This window comes from Pezoporus occidentalis, unplaced genomic scaffold (genome assembly GCF_034315485.1).
Source record: "Pezoporus occidentalis ecotype Australia unplaced genomic scaffold, CSIRO_AGI_Poc_V1 ctg95, whole genome shotgun sequence".
NCBI classification, from domain to species: Eukaryota; Metazoa; Chordata; class Aves; order Psittaciformes; family Psittacidae; genus Pezoporus; species Pezoporus occidentalis.
The window spans coordinates 2,678,694-2,697,120 of NW_026916315.1; the positions used below are offsets into that span (position 1 = coordinate 2,678,694).

The following is an 18,427-nucleotide window of genomic DNA, read 5'->3' on the forward strand; positions in this document are numbered from 1 at the left end:
TTTCTGGGTGAAGTTGATTAACCTGTTGTGTCTGTGTGCACTAGCTTAAGCACATTCCTGTTATAGTACTACTGGAGACAACCTGAGGATCTCAGGGAGTGAGAAGCAGAAAAGTGAGAGATTCTTGGGGTAGTGTGAAGAGAGCAAAGATCTTGGTGTTTGCAAATGTACACATATACATCTGTGAATCATTCTCTTACTTGGGCTTGGAAGACCACTGCAGGTTTCAAAATTGCTGCTGCCAGCAAAATCCATTATCCATGAGGTGCTGAAGGACACTGGGAAAGAGTTAGAGAAGAGACATATTTGTTGCATTCCTGTACTGTGAGGTTCTGCTCTTGTACAGCTGCCCAGCCTGGAGAATGTTGCTTGTCTTATTGCTGGCTCCACACCCCAGGCAGCTCCCTGCCACTGGTGTGGGCTCAGACCACATCTCCACCAGGGGCTGACATCTTGGGGCCCAGTTAAAACAACTGGGGAGGGGGGGTGGGGGGTGTGTGGGGAAAGACCTTCCAAATTCCAGAAGTCTGTCCTTTATTTAGAAATTAAGGAAAACCCTAGAACAAATTCCAAGTCCCTATAACACCAGGAAGTCTTACACATACATTAAGATTTTAGCAACTTTTTAAAATGCTTAAACAGTTCTTTGAACTTTTATCTGAATGTTCAGACCTTACTAATGAAGTGTGTGAGCATAATTGCACTAAAATAAGTGGTGGTGTAAGGAAGGTTTAAATCTGTACAGTCTCTTTGAACTGCACTGTTGTGGGCTTAGCTTGGTGGTGTCTCATGATGTCTTGTTCTCTGATCCCATTGATATCTGTTGAGATTTGAGGTATCAAGTCTTGGGTTAATAGATGAAAAATAGGGCTGGCAGCCCAGGGAGAGGCACAAATATCTGCAAAGCAGCACAAGAGTGTTTCTAACTACAAGAAAATTGTTTATTAACTGAGTCTCCTCCATGATGGGTGAACAAGATTTGGGAAATCAGGGTATATTGCCCAAATGGGTACTGAACAACACTTTACTCACGCATCAAGCCATGCTAGAGGCAGTAAAACCCAGCTGCTTTGGAGTGGATAGTGTGCTGTGTTCCTCAGGGGGAAGATAGAGCCATAGCTATGGAAGCTTTGTCTCAGGCTGTTGTAATGGTGCAGCTGCTTTCTGGTAGTTCTCTACTGCCTTGGGAGCTTTTCTGTCACTGGGTTTTGGAAGTGTTTTGCCTCTGTTTTGTTTTGAATCTTTTTCCTCCCCTTTAGGATCCATACCATTCCAGTCTCTTCCAGCTGCACTGTTTCCTAGTCAAGCTAATTCATCACTGGTTCACAGTAGAAACTGTCAGGTTGGTGGTTCTTATATTTTGAATAGGTTTTCTAAGTCTGGCAGCATTCAAACAAAAAGGCAGGGAGAAATGACTCATCTGTTACTTAATTTACCACTTGTTTTGGGAAATCTAAACACAAATTTGTACTTGATTCATATTAGGGATCCATTGCTGGATTTTTTTCTTTTTTTTTTTCCCCAGTAATTTTTGACACGGCTGAATTTACACCCAGAATAAGCACAGTCATCAATCAGGGTAGCCTGTGTATGACAATGAGCTCAGTTCTCCACTCAGACCAGGGAGGTCTTCAATCTGCCTAAAGTGACTGAAAGCTGGAGGCATTTGCTGCAGGATCCAAGCAACTTGGAGGCCTGTAGCAAGCCTTGCAAAGCTAGAGGTACCTTGCTGTCTTCCCTATTTTTGCTTTTCTTTAGTTATACTTAAGGTGTTAAAATTCACATAGTTTTCCATTCATTGCTTGTCATTAGCACTGTGGTAAAAAACATTGGACCGTTGTAGCAACTTGAAAGTAATAGCTAGTGCTGAATGAAGTAGCATGGATTTTCTAATGCTCTGGGGTTTGAAATCCCTAGTGTTTTCCCAAATCATCGGAGGAACTCCCTGTGTGGTGCTCTGATGCTACTAGCTCAGGGCAGCAGTTGTAAACATGCTGAGTCTTGCTCTCAGGGCTGAGCTTTCCCATCTGGTGAGCCCAGCTTTGGCTATAGCCATTATACCAGGAGTAGGGGACACAGCTCTGCTGACTCAAAAAACTAGAATTCAGCATTTCTTAATAAGCTGGAAGGTGGCAGGTTAAGTGGCCTTGCTAAGCAAACAGTGCGAGAGCTGGGCCTGAACTGTATATTCCCTATGCATCTGTATTATTCCTAACAAAAGGGGAATGATAGGGCTCTGCAAGTGAACTCCTTCCATTCTGCCTCACTACCTCAAATGTGTGAGGACATGGAGGGGTTCTAGGTCCAATCTGAGTATTTGGGCACCTCTGTTACCACAAGTTGTAGAAAACACAGTGTACAGAAATATACTTCCTTTATTGCTGTTTGAGAAGAAACCTATCTCTGAATGCTTTATTGCTATTCTGTTCTGTAGAAGGTGGCCAAGGTGAGCTACTGGTGCTTTTGTCACCAGTTTCTATGTTCCAGTTGTTAGGAGTGATCGACTAACATGCTTTCCATTGACTTTGGGCTTTGCTTTGGGTAAGACCTTGTGAGTTTAAGACATGTGGCCAAAATACGGCTCTTGTTTCAGTGGAACTCAGTATTGGACTACATCTCGTAGGAAGCCTTGTGGGTAATTGAATCCCTGGATGCAGGCAGAGAAAAAATGAGGGAGACAGCTTAAATTGGTATCTATGAGGTTTCCTGGGACTTGATTACATACCCAACTCAGTGCTGCAGCAAGACCCCAGGAAAGCCATGGATGTCCTCTTTGTGTGAGCCGTTCTCACTGCAACCCTAACCATCAGTGGCATTCTGACCATTGTCATCTGTGGTATGTGCTTGGCTGAGTTTGGCTCTCATAGCAGTAAAGGGAGAACCCAACACCCTTCTCAAGACTTACAAGCTTCAAAACACTGACAGAAAGGGAAAGGATTCTTCTCCTAGCTTTTGTTTTTGAGAGCTAGCTGCCTCCAGTTCTGACTCTGCTTTGCAGTATATGCTTCTTGACCATGAAGTACTTACCTGCGTTTGAAGCTCTCCCTCCCTCCCTGTTTGCCCAAGGGAAGAGTTGGTAAATGTTGAATTCAGTAGGAAAATTACTGTAGGGGCCTGGCGGTAGAGTTTTCCACAACTTGTGTAACAATGTGCCCTGTACTCTGACAAGCCAGAGGCACACAGAGATGTTTTTGTCCTCTAGTACTTTTCCTGTACAGATGGTGAAGGTGAAAATTTTCTCCTCTGACCCAGTGCCTGAGGTAAATCAGCTGTAAATAGCTTGGGAGAACAGGCTGGGATGTGAAGAAGTAAAAAAGTGTGATTTATTCCCCCCCTTTTCTTAGGGACGAAAGGAGGAGGATAACCATTACAGCCTAAATTAACTCCCTTCTGCAAACATAGTTTGAGGAGAAATTACCAGGCAAAAAATACAAGCAGTTTGTGAAAGGAGCAGTTTTCCTTATATTCTGGTACTTGCATGTTACTTAGTAGGTGCTTAATGTTGCGCTTACTTTTCCACTACTCATGGTACTTGAGTTTTTTTTGGGAGGGGGCAGTTTAGGAGGCTGAGCGTGGACAATGAGGGCTTGTGTCCATAGTGAGGGTACTGGTTAAAGCCAAAATACTGAAGTGGTTATAGTTATGCTGACAGAAGCCCCTACATGAACATTCTCACTCAAACTTTTCTGAAGTTTGACTTCTAACTTTTGGAAATGAGTTTACATCTGAGTGGAAAAAGCTGCCAAGTTACTGGAACAGGAGTGTCCATCTGGAGGTCTGTTCCAGTTTAATTTATTAAACTTTCTTTTCCGAAAAGAGTGGCAGGAATTTTATCTTTTTGCCTTGTCACTCCACCAGTCCTCCCTGGCTGTGTTGCATGGGCTTTAAGTTTGTAGATCTTGCAGGAGACCTTTTTTCTTTCAAATTTTAGACGCTGTTGATCAGCTCTTGAACATTAAGTTGCCTTCTCTTTAGTGCCAATGTCATTGATGTAACCTGTCCATATTAAGGGAAGTCTGCTGTTTAAGTCTTCTCCCCCAATTACTGGTTGTAGGCAGTCTGTGTTGGCTTTCAGTTGAGGGTTGACTGTAGAAACTTCATCAGGTCCTGCATCTGGAATGTAAGAACCCTTAGCAGTCATGCAGGCTGGGGAGCAGCTCTGATGAAAGGGCCTCAGGGGTCCTCTGGCCCTATGGTGGAAAGCAACCTGAATGTGAGCCAGGGTATGCCCTGGTAGCAAAGTTCAACTGCATCCTGGGCAGCATGAACAGAAGGAAAGCAGGAGACCACAGGGAGGGATTATTCCCCTTTTGCTAGGCACCTGTTTGATCACATCTAGGTTTGAGCCCTCTTGGTGAAGAAAGATGTTAACAGGCATGAACAAGTCCAGCAGAGGACCGTGAAGATGATGCTGGAGAACTGTACTCCTTGCCAGCCAGCTCATGTCTCCTCTTCCTGTGGCCTTGTACTTAGTACATCTTCTTGTAGCTCCTGCTTCATCTTGACTGCGCAAATGTTTCAAACTGATACACTCAAAAAATGTGACTTGAACCTGACGCCAGGCCAAGAAAAATGTTGATAGACTCAAACACAAAGAATAGTATTGTGCTTACCAACCTATGCAAAAAAAAAATATAAATTAGGCACTGCATTAGTATAAGGGCCATGTGGACTGCTAAGCTGCATTCTTGGTGAGCTAAATGAAGCTGCGTTAAGGTGATCTACTCTCCTCACCCTGTCAAGTGCACAGCATGCATCAGTAAGGATCAGAGGATATAGTAACAACACTTTCTTAGGACAAGCAAGTGAGGAGAGGTGGTGATGTCTCATATATATGGCATGCTCCTGCCATCAGACTTGCAGGATTTGCAGAGAAGACACCTTGTCTTATGCCGTCAGGAAGAGTTCGGGCAGACTGTAGTTGTTTTTCTGCAGGTATTGGAAGGTACTGCTTCACCTCACCTACAGTAGGCCTTTTTCAAGAGGAGCCATCACAGGACACTGCCAGTACAGTGTCTTCCATGTGATGCCATCTGACCCCCAGTTTATCACATGAGTAATCTCATCCCACGGCCTTGCCTTCCTGTACCAAACACGACACAATCCTTCCTGACCCCTGGAAAGGGCAGTCAGTTTTACAGAGCTGGGGAGGTATAACATGGGTAACAGACCACCTTTGGTGGTTGTGAGATCTACAGCAGAAATGGCCTTAGCATCTTGAAAATGCACAAAGAATGAACAGGGTTCAGCTGGTCTATCCAGTCAGAGTTAGAGCACTGAAGTTTTAACTGTGTACTCAGCTTCTTGAAGTCCTACAAACTGTCTATCACAGAAGAACAACTCGTAATGGGGAATATCCTGACGTGACTCTCATGGCTTAAGGAGCTTTTGCTGCCAGTGGCAAGTCCTGCTCACATTTTTATTTCCCTGTTTTTCTTGTGCAGGGGTTGTCATTAAAGAAAAAAACACTAGGTGCTTGTTTTTTTCCATTCAGTGGTACTGCAAACACCATAGCTGCAATTTTTTTATGGTGCCTAGGTGGAATGGTTCAGATGTTGCGATAGGACAGAGTGCTAGTTTTGTTTGCTCTTAAGTGTGAATTGTTCTGAAACTAACAGTGATAATTGCTTTTACGAACAGCTTAGGTTGCTTGGTTTTTCTGGGGTGGTTTTTTTTTGTTGTTGTTGTTGGGGGTTGGTTTTTTTTTTTTTGGTTGGGTAATTTTTTGAGGCTGAAAGCTGGAAAAACAGTTTGCCAAACTGCTAGTCATAGGGCATGTTCCTTCCAGGGTGTGGCAAACTTTATTGCCTTTGAGAACTTCTGGGCTTAGAAATGCTGCTGGGTGGATAGTGTTGGAGACAGCAGTCTTTGTGCCAGAGCTTTGCCTCATCAATGTCTCCGTAAAGGTCTACTGGGATAAGTTATTAACCTTCTACATCATGCCATTACAGCCATTTTTCTTCTAGTGGTTTCCCTGCAGGTAGATCTAGGGGTTCCTCCAGGCTCCCATTCATGTGTCTCACTTTTGTCCGGAGGGTGTTAGCTGTTGGGGTCTGCTGGGGTGAATTTGGTCAAGGGCATGCTGCCTTACCAGAAGCAGGATGGAGAACATCAGGTGTGGGGAATCTGAAATGAATACTGAGAAAATTTTTCCCTAGGCAGCTGATAGCGCAGGGCAAGATGAGGTGGTAGCAGTCTTTGGTGTGCTGCACTCTTCTCTTAGGATGGTGGTGTGTTCATGTGGTAAAACTTGTGAGGTCTGACGTGATAGGAATTGGAGATAAAGATGTAAGAGGAAAGCATCCTTCACTCCCTTGTCTTGCCTGGGGAAACAAAGAAGGTTTAGCTATTGAGGGTAGCTAGCTTTTGAGGGCGGAGTTGCAATATCTCTTCAACCACTGTTTTTCAACTTCAAGGTTTCTTCTGCTAGTTAAAATTTTGGGCTTCATGAAGCAACTCTGAGCAACTGAGGAAACAGCCTTCATGTTAATAATTTTCTCTGAAGTTGAATGGTGTGTGGGGTTTTTTGCTTGTTTGGTTGTTTTTTTTTTTTGTGTGTGTGTGTGTGTGTTTTGGTTTTTGTTTTGGTTTTGGTTGGTTGGTTGGTTTTGTGTGGTTTTGTCAAGAAAATGGTGGTTTATTTGTGAGCTTTGGGTTTCTGTTGCACGTCTGGGCAAACAGCTTTCTACAATTACATTTTTGGGCTTGTGTGTGCACAGAGCTGAATGGAGAAAAATCTCCTAATCTCCTGGCTGAGACAAGGGAGCAGCCACCATAAAGCCAGGGCTAATTTAACATGCTTCAGTTGAAGCTTCCCGTTTCCCTCCCTGGACTGTAGCAAACCCCCACGCATGTTTCCACTGATCTTATGTGGGGTTAGAAGGAGTGGCATGACATTTGCTGAGAGGAACGGGACCTCACTGGGAATTGTGTGTTTACTTTAAGGGTTTGCGGGATCTTCAAGACTAGCCTGGACCTGGCAATTAGTATGGTGTAAGATTGACAGTCTTCAGGGTGGCCATCGTCATCTTCACCTGCTTTGTGTGACACCTCATTTCAGTATGGTTCCATTGTATAGCAGAAGCTTCTTCGTGCCACTGCAACTCCAGTGATTATCATGCACATTAAGCCATTTTCACAGTTCTCTGGTATTTTAGGAATTTTGGAGCCATTGTTGAGTGACTGTGCAGCTGGAGTGTGGCAGGAAAGTGGAACAAAACTAGTGAAATGTGCAGTGGCTGTGGGAGGCCCAAGCAAGTGTTCTAAAACATGGGTTAAGTGGATGAGCTGTGATCCATAAAATGGAGCAAGTTTGACTTAGTCTGTTCTACCAAGTCAGCACTATTATTGTTTTAGTCTAGTTAAACACTGTAAACTAGATCTATCATGCAGTCTGACCCAGGGTCTTGGTCAAAATCAAACCCTGAAGATACAACTAAACCCAGCCTTGCTCTGTCATAGCAGAGCAGTTAAAAGCAAAGAAATCAGCCTCTATTCAATTGCTGAACTTCCGTTATTTGTAGTTTTAATAAGCAGGAATAAATATTCAACAAAAAGCTTCCTGTTCTTAAATGATTGTGTTCTTCTGTTTATTTATAAACTTGAAATTAAATATTTGATTTTTTTTATTATTTTTAATTTAAAGCAGGCTAAATCTCATGGGAATTATGTCTTCCAGATGCATGAACTAGAAATGGTTCATGCCCTGATTCTCATCTGGAGGATCATATGATGACTTGGGGTAGAGGTGTTATCCTGGAATAGCTCAGAGTAGCTCAAGGGTTTGGGATGTGCCCCCTCTCTCCCTTTTGTGTGCTCTCCCCTGACTACAGGTATCTCAGGTTTTAAGTAGGGTGGAAGATGCTATGGGAAGTGCTTTGGGGTCTCGGGAGCTGGAGGTTAAAATAGGCAATTCCAGTGCCCACCATTTAGGGACATGTTTCACACCAGCTTTGCTATCTCTCCGTGGGGTCTTTTGAAAGTATTTATATTCCCAGAGGAATATAAAGGGGTTGTAAATTCTCAGTGGAGCTTGCCAAGCTTTAGCTGCACAAGCTGTGTCCTGCCACAGGGCTGTGCTTTTCTGCCTGCTGGCCAGGAAAAATGAGAAGCTTTTTCACCTAGGGGAATTTGCTGTGGGAGCTGCCACGACCACATGAGTGGCCAGATATTGGATGTGCGTAGTCCTGATCCCAGGGAAACACATGCTGGAAAGAAGCATCTGGGATGTGATTTGGCTTGTTCACCTTCTACCCCAAAGTCTTGAGGGTCACAGGCAGAGATTGTGGCTCTTTTGGGAGCTTTTCCACATGATTACTGCAGAAACATGGATCTGTGCTTTCTGTTCCAGTTTGTTCAGGTATACTATTCAATTCCAAGGGAAAAACATTCTTCAGATGCTGCTTTCGAGGAGCATGGCAGAGGCCAGAGAGGAAGCAGGCAGGTTTCTCTCACCCCACTGTTTGAGACTGGGTACTACTGCAGCGTTTTAATATCTGCAAAGCTCTGTGTGTTTTCACAAACTTGTAACCTCTGCATCAGGAAACCGTAAGAAAGCAACTGCCTCTCTGAGCCTCAGCCTTGCTGCTTGCTGGCTGTAGCAGGGTGGGGGAAAGGAAGTGTGATGCTGATCCTGGTATGTTGAGCATACCTGCTCATAGCTTGGCTATACACAGGACAATTGTGAGGGGCTGTTCTAATTGCAGGTTGCAAACTCGAGGCAAGTGGCTTTCAAGGCTTTGGCTCTAATTATCCGTGCTGTAGAGCATCAAGTGATGTGTTCCTTCCCTGGCTAGCAGTGTGCTAGCGGGGGTTCCTCTCAGTGTCTTAACAGAGTCCCCCATCCTGTTGTGAGTGATTCCCAGGCATAGGGTGAGGCAACAGTGAACATGTGCTGTCAGCCAGGCTGTGCAGCTTAAATAGTGGGCTTGCAGGATGAAACAGCAAGCAGAGCAAAATCATGGTGCTTCTAGAGATAAAGTGTTTGTGGTTAGTTTACCTTGGGCCATGCATCTTGAGGTGGCCAGGCTTGTCTTTTCCAGTGAAGGTACTGAACGAAGAGTTCAGTCCTGCATCTGCATTATGATAAAGCTGCTGTGATTCCTGTGAGGCTGGAGATGACCGAGAATAGAGAAGTATCCAGGCAAGCCTGTGTTAAGGAAGTGCTTTGTCTCTGTGGGGAAGTAGGGCTCTGCTGTGTGCCTTAGCAAGGACTTACACAACTGTGGAGCTGCCCCGAGTTCTGCCAGGAGCTGGATGTGTTTGTAAGAAATGAGTTCTGCCTCTGACTCATTTACCAGCTGGGAAAGGTCAAAGGACTTTAATCTTGGGTTAACAGGCTTCCTCTGTGCTCTTGTTTCCCCAGGGTGGCCACTGATCACAATGTTGATAACACCACGGCAGTCCTTAGAGAGTGGCTGAAGAATGTGCAGAACCTCTACCATGATGTGGAGTGGAGGCCAGTGGAGGACCCCCAGTGAGTACTGCAGTGAGGGGCTGACTAAAGCTGTTTGGTGTATATTTCAAATTTTCTAGGTTTTCTGTTTTCAAACTAGGAGATGTACTAAAAGTCCAAGCATTAAAATGTGGTGGGTTTTTTGGTGTGCGGGCTCATTCTGGGTTGTTTGGGTTTGGGTTTTTTTGTTCTGCTGGGGTTTTTTGGTTGTGTTTTTGTGGGTCTGCCCCACTCAAATTGTGTTCTTATGGAGCCCGTAGAAAGGTTTCTAACTTCAGTGAAGCAAGTCATGCAGAACTTCAGGGAAGAAAGGATTTTCCGTTCAGTTATTTAGTATCTGCAGCTGCTGTCTTTGCATGGTAACCAAATAGAACAAATAGCATCAGAAGCTACGGGGAATAAAAGTGGTTGTATTTATTTGCAAAGGAGCAGAGAAATCATAGCCCATTCCCATAGCGTCTGTGAAAGTTCTGAGATGCGTCAAATATTCAGTAAGTTCTGAGGAGAGAACTAGATTTAATTCAGTATTGCGTGAATTGCAGCGTGATTGCTTTGAAATATGACATTAGGTGTATTGGACTTTTATTGCTTTGGTTTATCTATTTACTTGTTTTCCTCAAGATCAGCTGTTGCTGTTTTTTCTTTCTCTTCTATTTCTTCTGTCAGAGAAGATTACATCAGTTTCCCCTTTCTTTAGGCTTGTTTGGTTTTTGTTGTTCCTTTTCAAGGTCCTTGGTGCAGTGATGGAACATGTGTGGTACAAACCCACAGGGAATGCTTGTTTTATTGACTTTTTTGAATACTTTCATTGGAATTGAGTTTTCTTAATCCTGTCAAACTTGGCTTTTTTAAGTGTTGTAAAATTCTTTAAATTCTTAGTTCCTTCACTGGCTTATGCTGGCACTGTTTCAAAGTCCGTAATTTTTATTCCATAGAGGGATCTGTCCCTAAGTTTCCATCCACCTTTGTTACAAAGTGTTTGCTTTTGGACCTGATTCTGAAAACAGACATGTTCATAACTTCACTCGCATGATTGGTCCTGTTGTGTTGGGTGTTTGTAGATTTAAGAGCTGTTATTGGGATCTGTTAACAGTACTAATAATGCCTGGGCCCTGAGGGAATCCAAATAGCCTTTATCTTCACCCTCAGCTTGTTGATTCTACTGGATGTAACAAAGCTGCATTTACCTTCTTAAACTGAAAGCCTAGCAGTGGACAGATGACTTTCTGCCAGAGGGTTAGATGAGGTGAATCAACTTCAGTTCATTTTGATGGGGTAACCTCTGCTTATGCCAGGTGAGGGGCTGCTGCTGCAGAAGAAACTCCTGGTTTTGACAGTGCTTGTGGTTGCTTAGTTGGCAGGAAATGCTGCAGCACTGCTTGTTCTCTGGTGCCCTGCATACACATGCCAGCATGAAACTTGGAAGCATTCTCTCTCAGAACCTCTCCTGGGTTGCCTGAGGTGACTAACTGTTTTCCTTTTGGAAAGAAGGCAGCAAGGGAACTATTTTTGTTTGCTTGGTTGGGTTTGTTTGTTTGGGATTTTGTTTTGGTTTTGTTTTTTTTTTTTTGGCTCATGTAATAGAGCCCAGACATGGTTTGCAGTCCCTTTTTCTTTTTTTTTCTTTGCTAGGTCTTACCCAGAAGAAATGGGGCCAAAACATTGGCCAAGCTCCAGATTTACTCATGTGATGAAACTCCGACAGGCTGCCCTGCGTGCTGCACGAGAAAAGTGGTCAGACTACATCCTGGTAAATACAAGGTTTGATTTATTAACTGACCTCAGGCAAAAGCTTTTCGGGTAGTCACTTTGATACTTGGGGCTGTCAAAATTTTTCTTTCCATTTAACGATAAAGCTCTCTGCAATGAGGTGCTCCGTGTTATTTCTTGGTCTGATGAGTAAGGGATTTTGCAGCTGGGGAGGTAAGTCCCTGGGTAAGCCCAAGGCTTTCTCCAGAGGTGTCAGGATTGAATGTAGTCCTGGTCATAAGTAGGTACCTGCAAAGGACCCCCAGATTGAAACTCCACTTGTTATTGATGAAATATAGGGGAAATAGTTCTGCAGAAAAGTTCTGGGAAGATGCATGCCTTTGGTCACTACAGCAGCAGTTAATGGTGGTGTTGCCACCTGAACAAGGCAAGGATAAGGCCTGTTTTTAAGAGGTTTTGTGATCCTCTTTACAGAATAAACTTGTCCTGAATTTTCAGCAATGTTTTTCTTTTCCCTTCCAGCTCCCTTTCCCCCATGCTGGAGTAACATTGTGGAGAGTCAGAGGGAAACTCCACCTTTTCTCATCTCATAGCTTTCTGCTAGGCTTAACTGTAACAGTGCCCTGTAGTATCAAAACCACCAGCTCAAGTGTTTTTTGGCTTTTTTTGGGGGGGCGGTTTGCCAGCCTCTTGCCTCTGGCTGTATTTTTTGGCAACCTCTTACCAAGAAGCTGTCAGGGGAAGCATATAATTTAATCTAATAACAGACTTCCTTTTCTCTTCTCTTCCCCTCTTCTTCCTTTAGTTTATTGATGCAGATAATTTACTGACCAACCCTCAAACCCTGAACCTGATGATAGCAGAAAATAAGACGTTGGTGGCACCAATGCTTGAATCTCGCTCCCTCTACTCTAACTTCTGGTGTGGCATCACCCCGCAGGCAAGTGACCTCATGAACGGTGCTGGGTGTCTGTGCAGGCTATGTGTTCAAAGGCCTCCTGCCTTGTGTCTTTGGGCATTGGTTCTGTTCTGTTCTATGGGCTTTGCCATCTGCTTTTTAGTGTCCTTCTGGAAAGAAACTGCTGTAGCTCTGAGACATGCAGAGGCGGTGTTAGCATGTAGTGAGGATAGTGGTGTCATGCAGTCATCTCACCTTGTGCCTCTTGTTGGTGGCATCCCAAATCTTGGGTGAGTATCTTTGGGAAAGGCCTATCTGTTTATAGAGAATCTGAGAATAAGAGTAGAGAGGACATTTCAGTCTATGAATCTTTTTTCTTTGTTTTCTAACTGAGCTGTATGTATCAGCAAAGGAATACATGTTCTATATTGGGTGTGCAGGCATATAGCTGAAACTTGCTTTCTTATCTGAGATTCCTCATGTGAAAAAGCTGAATCTGGAGGAAGCAGAGGTTGCTTAGCCAAAAGTTCTGGGAAGTGATACAATCCCACTAACTATATGAAAGATACATACCCACCAGAATTTGAGTTGTTTCCATATGTTTGTGTAATGGCCTTAAAACTCTTGGTACATAATTTTAGACCAGCTTTTCCTGTATAGCGATGCTAATCTAAGACAAATTTGCTTTTCTCTATATAGCTTTCCATTATGGATAGGCTATTTTTCTCACACATGAACAAGATTTATGTAGTGGGGCAGCACCCTTTGCTTTGTCGGGAGTGTGTGCTCTGAATTGTGTATGTAAAGGGTACTGCTGTAAAGGACAGAAGTGCTGAGCCTAGAAATTTAATGTTACGTTTTCACATCACATATAATGCAGTAAGTATCAGATATAAAAAATGTTGTATAGTAGAAATAGCATTATTTTTAGAGCCAGAATGAGACTGAGCTATTGCTTTATAAATTGTTCCACATTACTGTGGTGTGTTGATCCTGGCTGGTAGGTAAGTCCCCACCGAGTTGCTTGCTACCACCTGGTGGGATGGGGAAACAAACTGGAATGGCAAAAAACAGAAGGGAAAAAGCCAAGACCAAGCCTAAAAGTAGCTCTCAGTGGCTGAGATATGGACAGGTTAATAAGTGAATAGGGGAAGAAAAGCCCCAAACAAACAAGTGATGCAAAACCAGTCACTATCACCAGATGGATGGCCAGCCATTCCCCCAGCACCAGTTTCTTTGGATCCCAAACACCCTCCCTCTCTGTCCTTGCTCATGTCAGTGTTATTGCTGAACATGATGTTACAGAGCACAGAAAATAACTTTGGTCACTTTGGGTCAGCTATGCCAGCTGTCTCCTCCCAACCTAAGGGGAAATCCTGCCTGACCAATTTGGTGGCCTTCTATGATGGGGCTACAGAACTGATGGACAGGGGTAGAGCAGTTGATGTCATCTACCTGGACTTGTGTAAAGCGTTCAACACTGTCCCACACGACATCCTTGTCTCTAAATTGGAGAGACATCAATTTGATGGATGGACCACTCGGTGGATAAAGAACTGGCTGGATGGCCGCATGCAAAGAGTTGTGGTCAATGGCTCAATGTCCAGCTGGAGACCAGTAACGAGTGGCATCCCTCAGGGATTGGTGTTGGGACCAGTCTTGTTTAACATCTTTGTTGCTGACATGGACAGTGGGATTGAGTGCACCCTCAGCAAGTTTGCCGGTGACACCAAGCTGTGTGGTTCAGTTGATACGCTGGAGGGAAGGAATGCCATCCAGAGGGACCTGGACACGCTTGTGAGGTGGGCTGAAGCCAACCTCATGAAGTTTAACCATGCCAAGTGCAAGGTCCTACACCTGGCTTGGAGCAATCCCAGGCACAGCTACAGGTTGGGCAGAGAAGAAATTCAGAGCAGCCCTGTGGAGAAAGACTTGGGGGTATTGGTTGATGAGAAAATGAACATGAGCTGGCTGCAGTGTGCACTTGCAGCCCAGAAAGCCAACCGTATCCTGGGCTGCATCAAAAGGAGCGTGACCAGCAGGTAGAAGGAGGTGGTCCTGCCCCTCTACTCTGCTCTTGTGAAACCTCACTTGGAGTATTGTGTGCAGTTCTGGTGTCCTCAACATAAAAAAGGACATGGAACTGTTGGAACAAGTCCAGAGAAGGGCCACGAGGATGATCAGGGGACTGGAGCACCTCCTGTATGAAGACAGGCTGAGAAAGTTGGGGCTGTTCAGCCTGGAGAAGAGAAGGCTGCATGGAGACCTCATAGCAGCCTTCCAGTATCTGAAGGGGGCCTATAGGGATGCTGGGGAGGGACTCTTCATTAGGGACTGTAGTGACAGGACAAGGGGTAACGGGTTAAAACTTAAACAGGGGAAGTTTAGATTGGATATAAGGAGGAAATTCTTTCCTGTTAGGGTGGTGAGGCACTGGAATAGGTTGCCCAGGGAGGTTGTGAATGCTCCATCCCTGGCTGTGTTCAAGGCCAGGTTGGACAAGGCCTTGGGTGAGATGGTCTAGTGTGAGATGTCCCTGCCCATGGCAGGGGGGCTGGAACTTGATGATCTTAAGGTCCTTTCCAACCCTAACTATTCTATGATTCTGTGATTCTATGAACCTCTTGCTGTGGGGGGCAAGTGTGAGCAAGAGTGAGAAACAGAGAAGGCCTAGTGCTGTGGAAACACTATTCAGCAGCAGCTACAGCATCGACATGTTATTAATACTGCTTTGGTCACCAGTCTAAAACACAGCACTATGTGGGCTGCTATGAAGAAAATTAAGTGTATCCCAACCAAACCCATTACAATCACCTTGTCCATAAAAAGATTTCAGCAGCAGAATCCAAGGTATAGAAGGGCAGATCTATTGCCACAGTAATTTTTTGCTCCTTTTCATTCTCAACCTTTGAAATGTTCTTAAGTAAGCTGTAGATGGACTTCACAAGACATTCAAGCTGAAATGAGGACTGTAGTTAATGCTTTTCTTTTATCCCAGCTAAGCCTCAATAATGAGATCAGCTTTTTGACCTGTTGGCCAGGTTTGACCTGCTCCTGGCATGTGTTTTGGCATCCTTTGAGGAAGTGGGTACCTAATCTGCATGTGTCCTAGAAAAGCAAGAAGGCTTTTGTTCTCTTGAAAATTTTCCCTTTTTGCCCACATTGGCCCTGCAAAGCTTCAGGGTTTCCTTTTTACACCCAAGCCTGAGTCTTGTATTTCCTTGTTCATAAATACAAGCTTGCCCTACTGCTTAGACAAGTGAGTTCAAGCCTGAGCTGCATATAGATCTTTGAGCCCTCCCTGAGCCATGTGAGTAGGAGTACTTTAGAGAGGCTCCATTATCCTGCTGTTCCCTACCCTCTTGCTTTGTTCTAGAGAGCTAACCAGATACTAATTGTTGTCATCATCACTGGAGTGAAAGAAGCAGCAAGCTCCATTCCCCCTTTCTTCTATTTACCTGGCATTAAAAAAAAAACCTAAATCATTCTTCCTTCCCAGCGTTATCAAGGACACAACTAGCGACCACACGTAGGGTGAAAATATAACAGTTGCACTGGGTCAGACCAAAGGTCCACCTGTTAGCAGCAGTTCCTAGCAGATTCCTAAGGAACAGTATAAGAACACAGCAAACAAGTGAATGATACTTTCCCAAAATATTTTTCCATCCTCATGAGCTCTTGAGGAAGGTCTTTGTCTTTAAAGCCCGCAGTGATGTTTTTTATTTTTTTTTTTTACTTTCTCTCTTTTTTTTTTTGTTTTCTTTTTTTGGTACCCACACCATCTTATGGCGAGGAGTTCCACAGTTCAGACTAGCTAAAAATAGCAGGAATAGTCCCTGAACTTTCCAGATTCTTGGAAGTAAATATATAGGAAAGGGGGGGTGTTTACTTGTTTCAGTTTTTGTTTTGAAATGGAGATAAAAATTTCATAGCGAAGGCATTGTCCTTTAAGTTTTTAAGGTTAAGTTCTGAGACAGCCAGGTTTTCCACTGATATAAATCAGCATTGCTCCACAGGCTGAAGTAGATTCTGCCTGAGTGCACCAGCCTCAGCCCTGGCCCCTAGTGTTAGCTATTTTCTGTCATTACCAGCATTAACTGAAAAAAGGAAAGTGTGTGTGGGGAACATAGCAGCAAATGCATCTTGCTGAATTCTGGGTGAAAAGCTACTCAAATGGAAAGTTCCCACTTGATTTTTTTATTCTTGGTTGCTGCTTCTTGTTTCTGTGCTTTCGGTCCCACAGCTTCATGCTGTCAGCCTTGCTCTCCCTGGGAAGTTGGTGAGAGGGGTAACAGCTGGAGCATGGCCTGAAACACAGCTTCTGGCACTGAGAAACTGACTGCTTGACATTTAGTTGTCATGAAGCTAACCTTAGGAGAGCACAGCAACAGTGCTGACAAGTTGGAGTCTTTCTTGACTACACAGGATTTATGTGCAGTGAAAACCCCCCATACCCCTTAGTGAGTGTCTGGAGGAGGTAAGATTGATTTCCAGCATCTTTCACCTGTGGGCATTCTCGGATGTCTGTTAAAGGTTGAATATCTTAACCCCTCCTTCAGTAGGAATGTTAGTAAGATCTCTGCCTACTCACTCCTTTTCATGAAAATCAGACCAGCTGTGTTTGAGATACCTAGTCCTCACAGTATGGTGAGAAAGCATCTGAAGGGCAGAGGGGAGGATTGACAGATACATAATCAGACAAATGCATCATACCGTGTTTCTACACAAAACCAGGGTAAAGTGGTTCTGCAGTGATTTGCTTAGCTGTTGCTAGGATGCTCATGGAAAATATGATGTAAAAGTAACTTACTTTAGTGACTCATCATTTCTGTAAAAACCAGAATCTGCTCTGGATCCAACCAGATGTCATATTGGTCTGTTAGGATTTTCTTTCTGGAGTAATTCAATGTATTTATTTCCAAATGTGGTAGCTTTAGACATACTGTACCTGCAAAACCAGCTGTGAGCCACACAATGTGAGTACTGGAAGTCTAGCAAAGATCATGGCTACAGAGAAATGTGCTGGCTGAAGTGCCTCCTCCAGAGTGTGTGGGGAGAGCTCAGGTGTGAGTATTAAACCTGCTTGCCCTGGGATGGAGGAAGCGGGAATTCTTATGGAGAAGATGGAGACTGAGATGATGCCTTTGATGCAGTGAAGCAAATAATCTGCAGGTCCTATTCTGTGAGATACTGAATGAATGTCTTCTGTGTGCCTGTTGAATATGGGGGATGTCATGGATGCTCAGTAGCTTCCAGGATCAGACCTGAGATGTATGTGCAAAAAAGCTTTTTGAAGAGTCAGGAGAAAATAGTCCAAGGTTTGAAGCACTATTGCAAGGGAATTTTGCAATGGAAAGGCCTGGATTTCCAATAGTTATTAAAAAAGGAAAGAGAAGGTCAAGCTTAAACTTTTGGGATGGAGATAGTTTCTAAATACTTGACTGAGCCCTTTCCAAATGGGAGACATTTAAAAATCTGAGAATTAAGCTGATCAATCTCTGCTGAGGGAGGGCTAACGGTGAGAGTTTTTGCTAATGTCTTGTAACAAGCTGCCCCCTTGCTGTGATTTCAGGGCTATTACAAAAGAACCCTGGATTATCCCCTGATACGGGAATGGAAGAGGACAGGCTGTTTTGCTGTCCCAATGATTCATTCCACATTCCTCATTGACTTGAGGAAGGAGGCCTGCACCAAGCTGATGTTTTATCCCCCCCACCAGGACTACACCTGGAGCTTTGATGATATCATGGTCTTTGCCTTCTCCAGTCGCCAAGCAGGTATGTCTGGAGCCTTCGCTTTGGAGGATTCACTTGCAGAGGCATGCAGACCTCTACATTGAATTCACAGGCCAGAAGTCCTGTGTGACTTCAGTAGTGAGTTAAGACCCTGTTCTCTTTCCTCTTTTGGACCTGTTCAGAGATAGCCAGCAGCACAGGACTGGCAATGGACTTTTGATTCACAGCTAGCTTCAAAGGAAATAGGAGCTGTTCTTGGGATAGGGGCAGTGTTTCAGAGACAAAATTTGTGGCATCCACCATTAATTTGTGTCACAGCAAGAGAGTAGTGAACAAAGGTGAATACTGTGAGTATTCTGAAGACTGAAGGCAAGGTATTTAAAGTCACCACTTCTAGGAGATCCATGAGGAAGGGGTGAAGGCCAGGGACTCTTTAAATGTAGCAGCCTTTGTGGAAAACAAAGCCCAAGATGATCATCCACAGTGTTTATGAGGTTTTGCTTCGTGGCAGCTCAGCAAGAATTGTCTGAGGGAGGTGGGTTTCGGTTTGGGGTTTTGTGGGGTGTTTTTTTTTTTGTTGGTTGGGTTTTCTTGAAAGCAGCATCTCAAAAGTGCAACTTATAGGGGAAT

General features: G+C 44.1%; 1 protein-coding gene across 1 annotated transcript in view; it reads left to right on the forward strand.

The window, feature by feature from the left end:
- The window catches only part of COLGALT2 (collagen beta(1-O)galactosyltransferase 2), a 53,672-nt gene that overhangs the window by 24,761 nt on the left and 10,484 nt on the right, over window positions 1-18,427 (forward strand). The window contains exons 2-5 of the mRNA XM_062606268.1: window positions 9,365-9,475; window positions 11,087-11,204; window positions 11,970-12,104; window positions 17,635-17,839. Of these exons, the coding sequence (XP_062462252.1) occupies window positions 9,365-9,475; window positions 11,087-11,204; window positions 11,970-12,104; window positions 17,635-17,839 (569 nt within the window). The remainder of the gene's footprint in view (window positions 1-9,364; window positions 9,476-11,086; window positions 11,205-11,969; window positions 12,105-17,634; window positions 17,840-18,427) is intronic.